Here is a 17,817-nt window from a genome sequence, read left to right on the forward strand (position 1 = left end):
CCGCTTGCCGGGCGCGCAGCTGCAGCCGAGGAAGCAGCAGCGCCTCCTCCTCCGAACCGCGGCGCACTTGTCCTCCCCGCCCGGCCCGCTCCTAGCAACGCGGGGCGTCCCCAACGACAATGACCGGCGCCGGCGCGCGGGACTCTGCGTGAGGCGAGCGCCGAGGCTCCCGAAGCGGGTGAGGCGACCTCGGGGAGTGGGGATACATAGCCCCGGTCTCCCTTATCGGGGCCTGCTCAGGTCAGCTGGGCCCGGGAGCCCCTCTAGCGTCCTCTGCCCACACCTGCCAGAAGCCCACAGGCGGCCATTGCCTGGGTTCCGTTTTCTGTGGCGGGGAAGCGCAGGTCCGTACCCACGGGAGACCCCACGCCCTCCATGCGAGGACGCCCAGCGCCTCCTCCCCACCACGGTCACTGTCTGCAGACCGTCTGGCCTAAGCCTGGGGATCCGAGTGAGGCGAGGGGAGGGACTATGGGAAGAAGAGGAGGAAAATAGGGCATCCGTAGGGCGTGGAGGAGAGCGGTCCCAAGCTCTGGGGCCCCAGGCTTCTCCGAAAGGCCGTCCCTGTTCCCAGCACCCGAGGGCCAGAAGCTTGCTTCTGCATCTCCCTCCCTCCCACTGCACTGCCGGTTTTCCTGGGTTACCAAGGAGAAACCAGCGCCTCTACACCCCAGGTAGGATGGGGGAGGGACCCCGTGGCCTTTGGAGCTGAGCTTCCCTGCTAGGGTGTCTGAGCTGAAAGTAAGGAGGGGTAGGTGCAGAGCCGCTGGAGTCCCTTTTGAGACAACAGACCTGAGTGGTCAGGAGTTGGGAGGAGGCCAGCCCAGGGGCTGTGATAAGTGAACTGGCGGTTTCACCCAGCCCAAGTCCAAGTACGCAGGCCGAGGCTCGGTTGAAGAAAGTTTTTTGCCCTTCCATAAATGAAATTCCTAACTTGGGAGTGACTTACCCCAAAGTAAGACATGGTGGGCATGAAAGAAATGGAGGAGGTGGGTGTAGACAAAAACCGAGAGTCCTGAGGACAGAGGAGGGCTCTCCTGAGGGAATCTGGGGTGGGAGCGGCTGAGAAGGCAGTCAGAGCAGTGAGTGCAGAGCCAGCTCCTGGGGAAGTATCCCAGGCACAGAGGTGCTGTCTGCCCAAAGAGGACTGGGTGTCTCCACTTCTCGGCTAAGAGGAAGGGAGGTGAGGACAGTTGAGGACCAGGACTGTGATGCACAAGAAGGTGAGAATGCTCACCTACAGCATCTTCCTCGTGTTCCCATTAGGGCAGGTGGAAGGAGCTCCTGCCCAGAATGGTTAGATTTAGCTGGGGACCTGAGGAAGGATGGAGAAGACCAGAGACTTCCTGTGGAGGGAATGTGCTGGGGCAGGAGAGCACCACTCTGCAGCACTCCGTTGGGCTCCTCGGGCCCTCCAAAGGATGCAGGCAGTGGTCCAGCCTTGCAGAAGGCTCCTGTGCCCAGCAGTGAACTGGAAGAGGGAGCCTGGACTATTTAGGTCAGCACCAAGGGGATAACCCTGGGCTCCGTGTTGGTGAACAAGGGAGCTCATGAGCTGGAGAAAGTGGGAGACTCACTGGAAAAGTGCTGTGAATGACTGAGTTGGGAGCAATTTATAAGCAACCCCAGCATCTCATGGAAGTAAGAGCATTAGACAGACACAACTAAAACCTCAGCTTCTCCACTTACTAGCTAGTGACATTTAGTAAGTTACTTAAGCTTTCTAAGTTTCAGTTTCTTCATTTGTGAAACAGGGACAATAGTGTTAAATAATAATCCTCAATAATTAATTTGAGAATTTAATAAAATTATGTAAGCAAGCCATCTAGCATCTTCACTATATCTAATACACGTCTTGAGTGCTGGCTTTGGGCCCAGCACTACATGAAATGTCTCACACACATTAACACCTTAATCTTCTGGGTAATCCGATGAAATAGGTACTATTACGTACTGTCTCCACATTATAGATGAGGAAACTGAGGCAAGCGGGGACCTGTCCAAGGTTGCACAGATAGTAGGGGGCACCGTGGAGATTTGACTTGAGGCAGCAGCACAACTCCTGAGTACTTAGCCAGCTGCTGTCCTGCCTCCTGCTATGTACATGCTATTGAAGGCCTAGAGCTCTCAATAAATCATAGCTATATATAGCCAAGGGTATGGTTCCCAGAACACCTGTCCACCAGATTCAAGCCATCAGAAATGAGGACAACTCTGGCCAAACTGGAGCATCTTGTCACTTTCCATTACCCGTGCTTGGGCATGGAAAGAGCAGTCCTTCACACCCGGTTCTTTGAGTTAATGGCCTGGTATGGACGTTGTTCCCTGTGTGTGATTTCAGGACCCTGGACCCTGGTCCTGAGGATGCACAGTAGGGGCTCAGGGGAGGAGGACTAGCCCTTCCCTAGGGACTGTGGTACCGGGTTAGAGACATAGCCATGTGAAGCCAAACAAGCTGATATAGGCAGGCCCCAGAGAAGTGAAAGTCCACTGCATATGTCCCCACTCTCCCACTTTCCCCCTCTGAGAGCACAGCACATCCTTGGATGGGGACACCAGGTGGTGGCACAAGACATACCCACTCCTGGTGGCCCTAACCTCTCTGGAATGTCAGGATTCCTGCCCTGCCCATGTTCAAGACTGGAGTCTTGAGCATGCTCCTAGTCTTCAAACTCTGGGATTCTCTGACTGACCCAACAGGTTCCCCAGGGAAGGAAAGCTCCAGAGAGGAAGGTGACCCTTCAACTACCTCCAGGACTGCCCTGGAGTCATTGGGGACTGTCCATGTGCTCCGGGCCCCCAGCTATTGAGTATGCACCCATCCCTGCAGGCTCCCAGGGAAGATAGTGCCACCTACTCGCACCCTCAGCTGCAGGCTGGTGACTGCCAGGCCAGACTAAGGCCAACCTGTGAAGCAGGCAGAGCTCTCTCAGACTCCTGTCTTCTCCTGTGCCCACTCCCTCCCCACCTCCTCTCCTCTCCATGGTTATTCCCCTTGCCTTTTTTTTTTTTTTTTTTTTTTTTGAGACAGAGTTTTGCTCTTATTGCCCAGGCTGGAGTGCAGTGGCACAATCTCAGCTCACTGCAACCTCTGCCTCCTGGGTTCAACCTGATTTTTTTCCCCTAATTATCTTATAAACCACCTGCCTCAGCCTCCTGAGTAGCTGGGATGACAGGCATGCGCCACCATGCTTGGCTAATTTTTGTATTTTTAGTACAGATGGGGTTTCACCATGTTGATCAGGCTGGTCTTGAACTCCTGACCTCAGGTAATCCACCCTCCTCGGCCTCCCAAAGTGCTGAGATTACAGGCATGAGCTACCATACCCGGCCTTCCTTGCCCCCTTTCTAACTTTGCTTTGTAACTCATTCACACTAAGGTGTGGAATGAATATATATATCCTCATATAGTCATGCGTATTATATATAATTTCTGCACACTTAAACTGTCAGAAGCAATATATTACAACGTCTACTTTTTAAAAAGTTTGCTACATTAGGCTGGGCACAGTGGCTCATGCCTATAATCTCAACACTTTGGGTGGCCAAGGTAGGCGGATCACCTGAGGTCGAGACTTCAAGACCAGCCTGACCAACATGGAGAAACCCCATCTCTACTAAAAATACAAAATTAGCCAGCCATGGTGGCGCATGCCTGTAATCCCAGCTACTCGGGAGGCTGAGACAGGAGAATTGCTTGAACCTGGGATGCGGAGGTTGCGGTGAGCTGAGATCATGCCATTTTACTCCAGCCTGGGCAGCAAGAGCAAAACTCCATCTCAAAAAAAAAAAAAATTTTTTTGCTACATTAGTGTCAGTATACATTTTATGATTTACTATGCTTTTGTTTGACCTAAAATGATGAGATGTGTTTTTAAAAAGCAGTTCAAGGTTAACATATGGATATAGGCACACAAGTATTGATATTAAATTTTGTTTCATTTAGGGGGAAAATGCATTTACCCTAACAGGGATGAAAACTGTACATTAGGGCCCTGAAATTCCCACAGTAAAGTACCAAAGGCCTGGGAGCGCTCTCAGCCCAGGGAGGCCCTCCCCACTTCCCAAGGAGCAAGAATATTCTTTCTTCTTTCCTAGTGGAGGGCAGGAACTGCCAGGGGAGGGGGACATACTAAGTGACTGTGGAGGGGTAGTGTATTGTGACTACAGGTAGGAGACCTGCCCTCAGATGCTGGCCCCAGCTCTCATAGGTGTTTTAGGGCCAGTCATTTCCTGTTTCCTTGTTTCTTCATCTGTAAAATAGGGATAAGGAAGCCTATCCTAGCTCCATTATAGGGTGGTTGAAGAGTCACATGAGATTTTTTTTCTTTTTTAGAGATGGCATCTCGCTATGTTGGCCAGGTTGGTCTTGAATTCTTGGCCCCAAGCAATCCTCCTGCCTTGGCCTCCCAAAGTGCTAAGATTACAGGTGTGAGCCACCACACCCAGCCTTTTTTTTTTTTTTTTTTTTTTTTTTTCTGAGAGGATAGTTCTGAAAGGACCTTGTAACTGTTAAGTGCTGGACAGTTGTAAGATGCTGATACTGTCCCAGCCCTGGAGACATGGAATGTGAGACTAGAGGCTCAATGTAGTCAAGAGAGGAAGAGGCCACAAGAGTGAATCAGGTCCTGTGAGTAATAACCTGGGGGCCTTTGACCCTTCTCAGCTATCCCATTGAACTCTTTCATCTACTGATTTAGGATTTTTCCCATAATTTCACTCATCAAACAGTGAGCCTTTTGGTCAAAATGGGGCAGGACCTTTTGGTCAAAAGGAGTAGAAACCCAACTCTTAGCTTTGGCAGAGGGACTTATTAGAAGGCTGCCAACTTAGCTTTCAGAGCTGAAGGCACTGCCAAGGAGCCAGACAGCTCTGGGAGCCTCCGGGACTAGGCATGGGGATCGAAGATACCAGGATGCTGTCTGGGTCTATCTTTCGTTTCTGCTGCTTTCCCCCAGGCTTGACTCCCTCCTGCCACAAACAGACCTTGTAAGTATGGAGAGAAATGACTTCCAGCAGCAGGAGATCCAGATCCTTCAAGGACACATGTCCTTCTGTCTCCCTCCACTTGGACAAATCTCAAGAAGGACTCTGATTGGCTTATATCAGATAGCCACCCCCAAACAAGTTGCCGTGACCAACAGGACACTCCTGTTGGCCAGAATCTATTATCAGAAGCCAGTGGAGCAGCCCCAAACACCAGCTACCTCGCCTAAAGCAGACCTACCACTGGGCTAGGAATTGGAAACAAAACTGAGGAGGAGACAGCCCCTACACCTCGAGCAGCTCACAGTCTAGTGTGAGTGTGGTGAGAGGGTGGGCAGTCAGGTCACTGGAGTGATGCAGGTACTGGAAAAATGGGGTCTGACAATGGGAGGGGTTGTTTTGTGGCATCAGGGACAAAGAAGCACCTCGCCTTCAGAGAGGAAGTGGTGCTTGAGTTCAGACTCAGAAGACCAGTGATTGTTCCTTTCTATGGCTGAGATGGTGGGAAAGGCATTTCAGAGGGAACAATTTGAGCAAGGGCTTGGCAGCATGAACTGGGCTACAATGTCCCAGATGCAAAGAGGAGCTTATTTCCAACAAGGTGTCCAGGCACGGAGGGCCTTACACACCAAGGTGAGGAGGCTGGATTTTACCATAAGCAGTGATGAGCCACTAGAGGGCTTACAAGGAGCCTGCCACAGCGGCTGTGTGAAGGCTGGATGTGAGAGAACCAGACTGGATGCCAGAGACTACATGCCCAACAGCTGACGCTGTGATCCAGACAGACACTGAGGCCCTGAGCTAAGACGGCAGCAGGAAAGGAGAGGCTGCCTGGGTGGGAGGCAGAACTGAATCAGTAACTAGATGGTGGGGTGAGGTGGGAGGGTTGAAAGAGAGAGAGGTGACTCCGTGGCTTCTGGTGCTGGCATCTGGATGGATTGAGTTTGAGGGACCTAGGCAGCATCCCAGTGGACTTGAGTCTGGAATGCAGATATAGGAGAGTCTGGCGTTACTCACACCACCACCCCCCAGCCTCACCATCCTGGTAAGCAGTACCCTCTGCTTCTCCTGGGACATCACAGTTAAGAAACCCCACCTGGAAGAGGTGAAAGCTAGAGCCCATCAGCAGGAATGAGTGGATGACCATGGCAGAATTCTGAGGGACCTTGGCACATGGGGGATGGCCAGAGGGAGAGAAGCCTGTGGTGAAGACTTTTGGAAAAAGAATGGTCGGAAAGTAGGAGGAGAGCTAAGAGAGTGGCACACCAAAGGGTGGCCCTCAAGGGCAGGGGTCAGAACGTGGCCTGCCGAGGGAGGAGCCACACTCCATATCCTCCTCATAACAGTGATAGCGGGGCAGCACGGGGTTAGTTTTGCTCGTTATCCTTTTAAATATACTTTGTTTTCTATTTTGTTAGTTTTAAAAGTAGATTTTTAAAAAACACTTAGAACTAAAATCCTCCTTAGAAGAATCTTCTGTGTCTGGTAATAATTTGCCTGCCAAAATATTTTTGTGATATCCATTTTTTAAAAATCAAGAGATGATTAAATGAAAATTATCAACTCTGATCTTACGCAGTTAATTTTTTCAACATTTGCCTGCCTTATGGTATGGATGATCCTGTAAACGCTGAAGGTGGTAGGGGCTCATTTTTATACCAGCCATGCACACGGCAGCCATGTGATTTGGAGCGAGGCCCTGCCCCTTCCTTCTGAGAAGTTGGTTCAGGGCCCTGGAATATGCCCCGATGGGTCCTGCTGTGTCATGCCCAGAGGCGGGCTGCAGGCACGAAACAGCAGCAAGAGCAATTAGGGCCAGATGGCAGGAAGAACTCCAGGTCCTGAATGTGAGGTGCTAGGCGGTGGGACTAGAGTCACCTCATTGCAGAGGCATCCCGCCTGGCCCCGGGTGGGGTTTCCCAGGTGTGGCTCCCAGGAGAAGAAGGAGAAGGGACTGCCTGCCAGGATGCTGAGGCCGGATGGTGCTGTGAGGAATGACTAAAGAGCTAACTCCAGGGCAGTGCATACCAGCAACCTGGGGCTCCCCCTGCCAAGCCTGGTCCTGCTCCCTCGGTGTGGCCCATGGGTGTCCAGGGACATATCTGGGACCAAGGGAAATTATAGAATGTTTTAGGCCAAAACCAAGCAGGAGTTGGTCTGGTCTGTTGCCTCTGACCTTCCTCCATTGCCTCTGTCGTGCTGTCTATGAGCCCCCAACACCACCCTGCCTCCTTGCCCTTCACATCGATCCTGAAAATAGGGAAGGACCTCAGAAACTTTGCACTCATCCAAAGATACCATCTCAGGTCAGCATTCAAGAAGCAGGTCTCCAGGATGTGTTCTCTCCAGCCTCAGACCCCTGCCCCTCATAGTACCTTCGTTCTCCACACACCCCTCCTATATTCTTTACAATGATCAATATTAACCGACCATTATCTCAGGGGGATCTCCACTACAGCCCATGTAGGAAGATATTATTATCCAGTTTCACAGATAAGGAAACTGAAGCTCAGATAGGTTAAGTAACTTGGCCAAGGTCACAAAGACATAACTGGCAAAGTCAGAAATGCAAAGTCAGCTGGTACCGCTAAGCCACAACCCCCTCCAGCCCTACACTCTGAGAGGCCATTAGTTAAAAAGCACGATCTGGTTATTCCACAATTCTGGACACAATCTGTGTGTGAATTTGCATTTGATTTGCATAAGGGATGTCACAATACCTAGATATCTTTCCTGCACTATCCCTCTCCCCGCCACCTGCCTCTCAACCAGGATTTTCCTCCTTGAGATGCCTGGCAGGCTGGGGAGCACCATCTGGTCCCTCCCTCTGCCAAGGACGCCTTTGCTGGTTCAGAGTGTTCCCTCCCACCGGCCACTACCCAGTGCACTGAGTCGTCAGGGTGCACATCTGATGGGAAACTGCCTGGAGGAGGAGCTAAGTGCCAGCAGCCCCATTTCCTCCTGCAGATCTCAGGGCAGGAGTGCAAGGGTACAGGAATGGGCAAATGGGGGAGGGTCCCCAGACCAAGACACATCCTCTGTCTTCTATCTTCAGCCCCAGATTTAGCTGCCTTCTCGCCTCCCACGCCTGCCCGCTGCTGTCTGGAATGCTGGGAGGCTGGGAGAGCTAGAGGCAGACTGGATGGGGAGATGGAAGGGAAGGGACCTGGAGCTTGAGCTCTCAGTGGGAAGGAGGAGAGGAGGCTGCTGGCACCCTGGGCAGGGCATGGGTCTCTTTCCCCTCTCCTTTCTCTCTCAACCTGCACTTTCCAAAACGGTAGCCACAGGCTTAATGTGCCCATTGAGCCATCAGATTTTGAAGACTTCATATGAAAACATAGTATATAAAATATCTCATTAATAATTTTATATTGATTATATGATAGATAACATTTTAGACATACTGGGCTAAATATAAAATTAATTTCATGGTCAGGCACCGTGGCTCACGCCTATAATCCCGGTGCTTTGGGAGGCTGAGGCAGGTGGATCACTTGAGGTCAGGAGTTTGAGACCAGCCTGGCCAACATGGTAAAACCCAATCTCTACTAAAAATACAAAAATTAGCTGGGCGTGGTGGCGGGCACCTGTAATCCCAGCTACCTGGGAGGCTGAGGCAAGAGAATCACTTGAACCCAAGAGGCGGAGGTTGCAGTGAGCCAAAATTGCACCATTGCATTCCAACATGGGCAACAAGAGCAAGACAGAAAAAAAAAAAAAAAATCTACTAATTTTACCTTTTTCTCTTTACTTTTTTTTACATTTAAATTTTTTGAGACCGAGTCTTGCTCTGTCACCCAGGCTGGAGTGCAGTAGCGCAATCTTGGCTCACTGCAACCTCTGCCCTCCAGATTTAAGTGATTCTCATGCCTCAGCCTTCTGAGTAGCTGGGACTACAGGCGCCTACCACCATGCCCGGCTAATTTGTGTATTTTTAGTAGAGATGGGATTTCACCATGTTGGCCAGGCTGGTCTTGAATTCCTGACCTCAAGTGACCCACCCACCTTGGCCTCCCAAGGTACTGGGATTACAGGCATGAGCCACCACACCCAGCCTTGTTTCTCCTTACTTTTAAAAATGTGGGCACTAAAGAAATTAAAATAGCGTATGTGGCTTGCATTTTGGCTTGCATTATATTTCTGTTGGCCAGAGCTGTTCTCAACCCCATCCTACGGATCAGGCAGTTGCTGTTCTATAAAATACTTAGTGCAGGGTCCTGTTTTGAGTTGAATGGCTCTTTATTATACCTGTCTTTTGGCAATATACACCCCTCACCCTCAGAGGGCCAGTCCAATGTAGGGTTCAGAGCATGAATTTGACAGACTGAATTTAAACCCACCTGTAATATTTCTAAGCTGCATGACATTGGACAAGTCAATTTGCCTCTCTGTGCTTTAGTTTCCCAGCAGAAAAATGGGAATAATACAAGTGCCTATCTGAAAAAGGCTTTTCTGAGGACACATGAATTAATAGGCATAAAGAACTAAAAAGATTGTCTGGCACAGAGCAATTACTGTAATTGCTGTAGAGCTATTATCTAACATTTTGGGCTGCTCCTTGCTAGTTTCATGTGTCAGATAATATATTATGCCCTTTGGATGCATTATTTTATCCACTCCTCCAAATAATCCTACTGGAACTGCGACCTTCATTTCTTAGAGGCAGCATCTGAAATTCAGAGAGGTTCAGTAACTTGCCCGAGGTCACACAGATAACCAGTGGATGTGTACCTGGATCTGCTTCACTCCAGGGACTGATCCTTAAGCACTATTCTGTACCACCTCTCTTAGTAAATGCCCACCAAGACCCTCCAAAGTAACAGCACTACCTCTTCCTTTTGCTCCAGATCCCTACCTGTATCAAGGACCTGCCAGTCTGAGAAGTTTCTTGTCATAAGGCCATCCAGGGGCCACCCGCCCCTACATTACCAGCCTCCGGCATGCAGGATACCGTAACAACATCAGCATTGTTGGACCCCAGCCACTCCTCGGTCTCCACCCAGGACAAGTCCTCCACTGGAGGACACACTTCAAGCACAGGCCCACAGCCCTCAAAGCCTTCAATCACACCAGTCCCTGCAAAGTCCAGGAACTCACATCCTGGGGCCAATTTCCATCGGATGCGCCGGATCATTGCTGAGGATCCTGAGTGGTCACTGGCCATCGTGCCCCTCCTCACAGAGCTCTGCATTCAGCACATCATCAGGAACTTCCAGAGTGAGTCTGTCCCTGCTTTGGGTGGGAAGAAGAAGGCCAAGAGTGGGGCAAGGTGGGTGGGGATTCTCTGGAGCCAAGACTGCAGAAGCTGGGTCCTAGGGCAGCCCCTGCTCTCCCGTATGACATCCTCATACCTACGCAACACTTCCCTTCCACCCAGGGCCAAGGCACTTTCTCCTTCTGTTCCCACTGGCAGATCCCACCAGGCTCCCACCCACACTGCACCCTCCATGCCTCTGCCCTCTCCTTGCCTTTTCCACTCTCTCCAGCAAAACCCAGCCTGAGCCATATCTACTTCCTTCTCCAGAAAGCCTTCCCAAGTGAACCACCCTCCACTCTGATGGAGTCTTCCATGCCATGTAGGGTCTCTTGGTTTGTTCCATATTTTGTGCTCTGTAATATGGATCCTTTCCAAAGATGGGTTACCAGCCTCTCCTACCAGATGGAGCGCTGTCTGAGGACAGGGCCATTATTTCATCTCCAGCAACTATCGTCACCCAGTCTCACTCATTTTACTTGTTTATTGTCAGCCTCCCCTCACTGGAATATAAACTCCAAAAGGGAGGAGCCCTGTTTTGCTTACTCTTATATCTCCAGCACGTGGGACATAGTAGTCTCTCATAGTGGTACCTCCAGTTTCTGGCACATAGTAGGTGCTCAAAAAATTTCTTGTTTTGAAATGGATGAATCAAATAAGATTGGAAGCCTCTGACCTCAGGAATTGTATTCCCCATCAGACCAGGTGGTAATTGAGAGTTGGACCTGAGAGTCTTCCTTAGTCTGGGAGCTCCCTGAGAACAGATGCTGAGATGTCCCCCTTCAGGCAGGGAACATCCCAAAGCTAAAGGCTGGTGTCCCACCCTCCGCCTGATCCCTCCTGAGAGGAGAGGCTGCCTATCCCCTAAGCAGGGAAGGGTCTTCCCTTTGCCTGGTGCTCCCAGGCAGGCCCAGCCTGAGGCATCATGTTGAGGTGTCCCCCAACACTGTGACCTCCTGCTTTCCTTCCTCTGTTCCCAAAGAAAACCCTATCCTGAAGCAGATGCTCCCGGAACACCAGCAGAAGGTCCTGAACCACCTGTCCCCTGACCTACCACTGGCTGTGACCGCCAACCTGATAGACAATGAGAACTACTGGTTCCGCTGCTGCATGCAGCGCTGGCCCGTGTGCCACGTGGCCCACCATGGCGGCAGCTGGAAACGCATGTTCTTTGAGCGGCACCTGGAGAACCTGCTAAAGCACTTTATCCCAGGCACCACGGACCCCGCGGTGATCCTCGACCTGCTGCCGCTCTGCAGGAATTATGTGCGCAGGGTCCACGTCGATCAGTTCCTTCCTCCCGTGCGGCTCCCGGCCCAGCTCCGGCCGGGCGACCAGTCGGACTCAGGCAGCGAGGGAGAGATGGAGGAGCCCCCCGTTGACCACTATCAACTAGGCGATCTGGTAGCTGGCCTGAGCCACCTGGAGGAGCTGGACCTGGTGTACGATGTCAAGGACTGCGGCATGAATTTCGAGTGGAATCTCTTCCTCTTCACCTACCGCGACTGCCACTCCTTGGCAGCCGCCATCAAGGCGTGCCACACCCTCAAGGTACTGTCTGCTCCCAGCCTGCCCCCCACCCCTCCTCAGCATCTCTCAGATTCCCTCTCCCCTCCTCTTCTTCCTCTATTGTTGCCTTCTTCCCATTTCCTTCTATTTCATTGGCCAAGTGTTTTTTAATGCACCCTGCACCAAGATACACGGTTCTGGGGGTGTAGAGATGAACAAGGTGCTGCTCTCCCAGTTCACCAGTTTGTTTCATTGAACAAACATATGCACTCCAGGCCTTGTCCTAGGTGCTGAAGATTCAAGGATGAGCAAGATTGTGCCATTTGTGCCCTCTGTAGCTAACACTCTTGATGGGATAAAGGCACTAATCAGCAATCATATAAACATAAAATTGATACTAGAATAGGGTTGCCAGATTTAGCAAATAGAAATACAAGATATCCAGTTAAATGTGAATTTCAGGTCCAGGCACTGTGGCTCACACCTGTCGTCTTCTAGTGACTGAGGAGGCTGAGGTGGGAGAATCTCTTGAGACTAGGAGTTCAAGCCTGCAGTGAGCTGCGATCACACCATTGCACTCCAGCCTGGATTACAAAATGAGACCGTCTCCAAAAAATTTGAATTTCAGATAAAGAGCAAATAATTTTTAGTATATGTCCCGAATATTCCATGGGGCATTCTTATTTATCCGAAATTTATATTTAAGTGGGCATCCTGTACTTTTTTCTTGTACCCCTGAATTGGGATGAATGCCATAAAGAAGAGATACTCTTATGAGAGATTATAAAGGAGCATTTGACCTTGCAGGGGAAGGCTTCCCTGAACAAATGTCACTTACATAGAGATTAGAAGGAGGAGTAGGAGTTATAGTCTCAGAGGGAGGAACATTCCAGGCAGAGGGAGCCGTGCGTACAGGCTCTGTGGGCAGAGTGAACATGGCCAGCTCAAAGAGAAAGAGAAGACTGTGTGGCTGGCACAGAGTATGAGGTGGTCAGCCTTGCTGGGTAAAGGAGGCCTTGTCCAGGAGGCTGTCTTTATCCTTAGGAGCTCTGGGACACCATCCAAGTGTTTTAGGCAAAAAGGCAGGTACCATTACTGGATTTCACACGTGAAAATGTCACTCCGTCTGTGAGGGAGGATGGCCTGGGCAGGGCAGCAGTGGACGTGCAGATTACCTAGGAGATCATTGCCAAATCCAGGTGAGGGTGAGGGTCATTTCAGCGAGGGTAGTGTCTGTGGAGCCTCAGAGGAGTGGAGAGAGTCAAGACATATTTAGGCAGACATGTGTCTGGCATGCACGGGCCACACTGGCATAGGGAGGATCTGAAGGAGAAGGAAGGAGAAGGAGGTGAGGTGCAAGACGTCTGGCTTGTGAGGCTGGATGGCTGGAGGGGCCATTTGCAGAAACAGGGAATGTAGGAAGAGGATCAGTTTTGAGGGGGAAGAGTGTAAGTTTCAGTTCGAGGCATCTCAAAGAAGGGGTCATTTTGTTAGTCGGGTAGAGGGTCCGAAGCTCTCAGATGAGAGGTCTGAATTGAATGTGGAAATGTGTGCCGTCTTCATGAAGGTGGCAGTTGCAGCCCTGGATTTGGATGGAGTCTCACAGGGGAGAGCCAAAAGCAAGACAAGGAGAGGCCTGGCATGTGGTCTTAGTGGAAGAAGAGCTTGCCAGGAAGCCAGAGGGAGGAGGAAATGGGGGACATGGCATTGTGTCACAGAGCAAGGGAGGGGTATGTTTCAAGTAGAGGGAGTGAGCAACGGGGTGGAATAGAGCTGAGGACTGGATTTAGTGAACGTGGAGGTCACCTAGGGGAGCTATTTCAGTGGAGTGGCAGGAGCAGAGGCCAGATAGCAGTGGTGTCTGGGGAGAGTGGGAAGTGAGGAATGGGTGGCTGTGATCAGCTCTCTCAAGAACTTGGCTGTGAAGGGGGAAAGGTACAGCCATAACAGATGAGCGCTTTGGGTTCCTTCAGAATAACTCACATATGTTTAAAACCAGTGTAAGGTTCCATCCAGTTGCAAGAAAGGGGATGAATGTAGAAGAGAGGCACGGGTTCATAGACCAGTAAGTCAGTGCTTGGTATCAGGAAAATGACAGGTTCCCATTCAATGGCTGGGAAGGCAAGAGGAGAGTTCACCTGCTGAAAGAGGGAGCTCAGCAAGGAGGCTCCTGAATTATGAGGAGGCTGCAAAAAGCTGAAATAGTTGTTGTAGATTATAGGCAAGTATTTTAGCCAGAGAAATGTAGTTAGATTGGCATGCAGCGTTACAAGCCTATTGGTGGTTCCAGTGATAGCAACCAGTCCCGTCAGCTGATGTTTTCTATTTTGTCAGTTGCTTGCGCACAGGCATGCAGAAAATAGAGAGTGGGGCTAATCCAGGGTAGGGCTTTGCCAGAGAGATGCAATGAAAAGAGAAGAGACACAAAAGACTCAGCTGGGTAAGAGGGGTATAAAGAGGAGTGAACTGAAGGCTAGGGAGAGAGAGGTCAGACACTCAGAGGTCTCAAGGGAGAGAGAGGAGCGGGATAAGCCAGCAGGAAGGTTGGGGGGAGAGGCTCCCATGGACAATATTCATACTGCCAGCCCCATCCCCTTTCCTTCATTCCTTTATCTCATCCTTTTCCTGCTTCTCTACCTCCCCACTTTCTCCCTGGTTCTTGCCCTGGCAACCTCCTTCAAAGAGGTCCTCTCCTTGCCCTGGTGGATCTTGGCTGGCAGAGGAGGATGCGGTGAGGGGCTGAGGCCTCAGGCAGGCTTGGATTCCAAACCTGTCCCCACTGCTTCAATCACTGTATTACTCTGGGGAAATAATATAAGCCTCCATTTTCTATCTGCAAAATGGAGAGAACTTTCTCTTCTTCATCGAGATGCTGAAGGTTAGAGATAATGGTTATGAAAGACCCAAGCGGCCGGGCGTAGTGGCTCATGCCTGTAATCCCAGCGTTGTGGGAGGCCGAGGCAGGTGGATCACGAGGTCAGGAGATCAAGACCATCCTGGCTAACATGGTAAAACCCCGTCTCTACTAAAAATACAAAAAATTAGCCAGGTGTGGTGGCACGTGCCTGGAGTCCCAGCTACTCCAGAGGCTGAGGCAGGAGAATGGTATGCACCCGCAAGGCGGAGCTTGCAGTGAGCCGAGACCGTGCCACTGCACTCTAGGCTAGGTGACAGAGCGAGACTCCATTAAAAAAAAAAAAAAATTAAGAAAGAAAGAAAAAAGAAAGAGCCAAGCATGTAGTAATTGCTCAATAAACAGTGATCTTTCCCCCCTGCTACCTGCCACCAATTCTACACTACTCTGCCATGCTGGTAGGCCTGGCCCCCTCCAAGACCCAGCCAGGTGGCCAACACTAGGCGAGCCAAGTTTGCCAAAGATCTAGGTGGGCAGGCTGATTATCCCTGGCTGGCAGGTGCCATAGACCTTCTGCCTGCCCACAGATCTTCAAGCTGACCCGAAGCAAGGTGGATGATGACAAGGCACGCATCATAATTCGAAGTCTTCTGGACCACCCAGTCCTTGAGGAGCTGGACTTGTCACACAACCTCATTGGGGACCGTGGTGCACGAGGTGCTGCCAAGCTGCTGAGCCACAGCCGCCTGCGTGTGCTCAACCTGGCCAACAACCAGGTGCGTGCAGCTGGTGCCCAGTCGCTGGCTCATGCTCTGGCACACAACACCAACCTCATTTCCCTCAACCTACGTCTCAACTGCATTGAGGATGAGGGTGGCCAGGCTCTTGCCCATGCCTTGCAGACCAACAAGTGCCTCACCACACTGCACCTCGGTGGCAATGAGCTGTCTGAACCCACCGCCACACTCCTGTCGCAGGTGCTCGCCATCAACACCACACTCACCAGCATCAACCTGTCCTGCAACCACATCGGGCTGGTGAGCCACCTACTGTGGGCTTGTGAGGGTGGGTGTGGAATCCAACTGCCAGGAGTACTTGTGGGATAATTGTGAAGATCACAGACTTTACATACTACATACTGCATCGAGTATGCACACATACTGTGTATCCCAGTGATTATTATTTTTCCTTTAATCCTTACAGTTACCTAAGTAACTGTATATTAATCCTAAGCGTATTTAACTCTAAATATATTTAAGTATATAACTAAGTATATTTAACCCTACTCTCTAGATGGAACACTAAAGTCTCAGAGAGGATTATGAATTGCCCAAGGGCATCAAGTCAGTAGAAAGTGGCAAGGCTGTGGTTGAAATCCAAGATTGATTGAAAGCCTGAGTCCTTTCTAATAGACTGCGTCTCTCAAACTTTCTTAACCAAGTCTGAGAGTAAGAAATGCAACTTATGACCAGGCACAGTGGCTCACGCGTGTAATCTCAACCCTTTGGGAGGCTGAGGTGGGTGGATCACATGAGGCCAGGAGTTTGAGACCAGCCTGGCCAACATGGTGAAACCTCATCTCTACTAAAAATACAACAATCAGCCCAGTGTGGTGGCGGGCACCTGTAACCCCAGCTACTCGGGAGGCTGAGGCAGGAGAACTGCTTGAACCCAGGAGGCGGAGATTGCAGTGAGCTGAGATCGTGCCACTGCACTCCAGCTTGGGTGACAGTGCAAGACTCCATCTCAAAAAAAAAAAAAAAATGCAATTTACATGAACACCAACATAAACATAATTTTGAAATTTATGACTTGTGATATATGCTGATATTTTCCTTTACATTCTGCTCCATTGTATTTTTAAATGCTTCTGTGACCCATTAAATTGACTTTGCAACACACTACTGGGTCACAACCACAGAATGGTGGCATTCTGCCTGCCAACATGAAATTCTTTCACATTGGGGCTAGCCCACCCAACCCAGCAGGGGTTGGAGCTGTGATGACCATTGAGCGGGGCCCTCCGTTAGGTCACTGAACCCTCTGCTAAACCTCCCCGTGAGAACCTTGCTCACCTACACAGGCACATACACGCGTGTGCATGCACACACACACACACACACACACATTTTCTAGAGGGGGTGCTGTTGACTGCAAGTAATAAAAAGCTTAACCAGAAATGGCCTTAAGCAGGAGGAATATTCAGTGTCTCCCACAACCAGAATTAGAAGGTTATAGGGTTGGTAAACCCCTGGGTTCAGTGCCACCCTCTGCTCTGCCCACCCCAGCCTCGTGGCTAAGGCCTCTCTAGTGCTTCTCTGGGTTCCAAGATGGCTGCCACAGTTCTGACATCTCACATAAGGACATGCGCAGAGGCAGAAAACAGGAGAACCTGCTCCCTTTTCTTCTCTTTTTGGAGTGAGGAGAACCTTCCCAGAAGCCACCCCCTCTCAGCTTCCCCCTCGCATCTCATTAGAGTTGTCCCACATGCCCATGGCTGAACCAAAGGAATGGAATTCTCATCATTGCCAGAGATTATGTTTTTCAAGCTAGTAGGGTTGAGAAATCAATTTAGTAGGTATTGGCTACCATTTTTCAAAAGGAAAAGAATAGAATATGTCAACATGCGTCACAAAAAGGTTAAGTATTGTTTTGCAAAACTTTATGTTTTAGTCACATCTACATGAAAATGTGTAGTATGTATGTCAGATCCTGGGTAGTGATGTATATGACCCCTTCCTTTGCACCCTTCTCCCAGGACGGTGGGAAGCAACTCCTGGAAGGCATGTCGGACAACAAGACCCTCCTGGAATTTGACTTGCGCCTGTCAGATGTGGCCCAGGAAAGCGAGTACCTCATTGGCCAGGCCCTCTACGCAAACCGAGAAGCAGCCCGCCAGCGGGCCTTGAATCCCAGCCACTTCATGTCAACCATCACTGCCAATGGCCCTGAGAACTCTGTGGGATAAAATGACCTGACTTGGATCATGGCCCCAGCCCTGTCCCTCATTTCATACCCCTGCCATGCCTGCTGCAGAGTATCACTCTGGTTCAGAGGGAGCGGGGAGGGGGACCGTGAATATCCTTGGAGTGATCAAGGGTTGTATGGATGGAGACATGAGGCAGGAAAGGGAGACTGGAATGGGGGAAGAAAGGGTATGCAGTAGGAACCCAGCCCCTGTGCCCAGGGAAAGGATATTACTGGACCCCCACAA

The 17,817-nt window shown here is 50.5% G+C and overlaps 1 protein-coding gene across 1 annotated transcript; it reads left to right on the plus strand.

Moving 5' to 3' along the window:
* The first annotated feature begins 115 nt into the window (after positions 1-115).
* On the plus strand, positions 116-17,587 carry TCTE1 (t-complex-associated-testis-expressed 1). The gene is made up of 5 exons (XM_023212941.1): positions 116-178; positions 9,834-10,203; positions 11,223-11,791; positions 15,191-15,640; positions 17,362-17,587. The coding sequence occupies exons 2-5, from the start codon at positions 9,927-9,929 to the stop codon at positions 17,569-17,571; spliced, it is 1,506 nt and encodes a 501-aa protein (XP_023068709.1). The 5' UTR covers positions 116-178; positions 9,834-9,926; the 3' UTR covers positions 17,572-17,587.
* Positions 17,588-17,817: the final 230 nt, after the last annotated feature.

This window comes from Piliocolobus tephrosceles, chromosome 5 (genome assembly GCF_002776525.5).
Source record: "Piliocolobus tephrosceles isolate RC106 chromosome 5, ASM277652v3, whole genome shotgun sequence".
In the NCBI taxonomy this organism is placed as follows: Eukaryota; Metazoa; Chordata; class Mammalia; order Primates; family Cercopithecidae; genus Piliocolobus; species Piliocolobus tephrosceles.

What these genes read in the sequence shown, in the direction of transcription:
- TCTE1 (XM_023212941.1), top strand. Translation starts at nt 9,927, where the DNA reads ATGCAGGATACCGTAACAACATCAGCATTGTTGGACCCCAGCCACTCC. An exon ending in CATCATCAGGAACTTCCAGA is followed by an intron (nt 10,204 to 11,222) that starts GTGAGTCTGTCC and finishes CTGTTCCCAAAG; the next exon opens with AAAACCCTATCCTGAAGCAG. An exon ending in CCTGCAACCACATCGGGCTG is followed by an intron (nt 15,641 to 17,361) that starts GTGAGCCACCTA and finishes CCCTTCTCCCAG; the next exon opens with GACGGTGGGAAGCAACTCCT.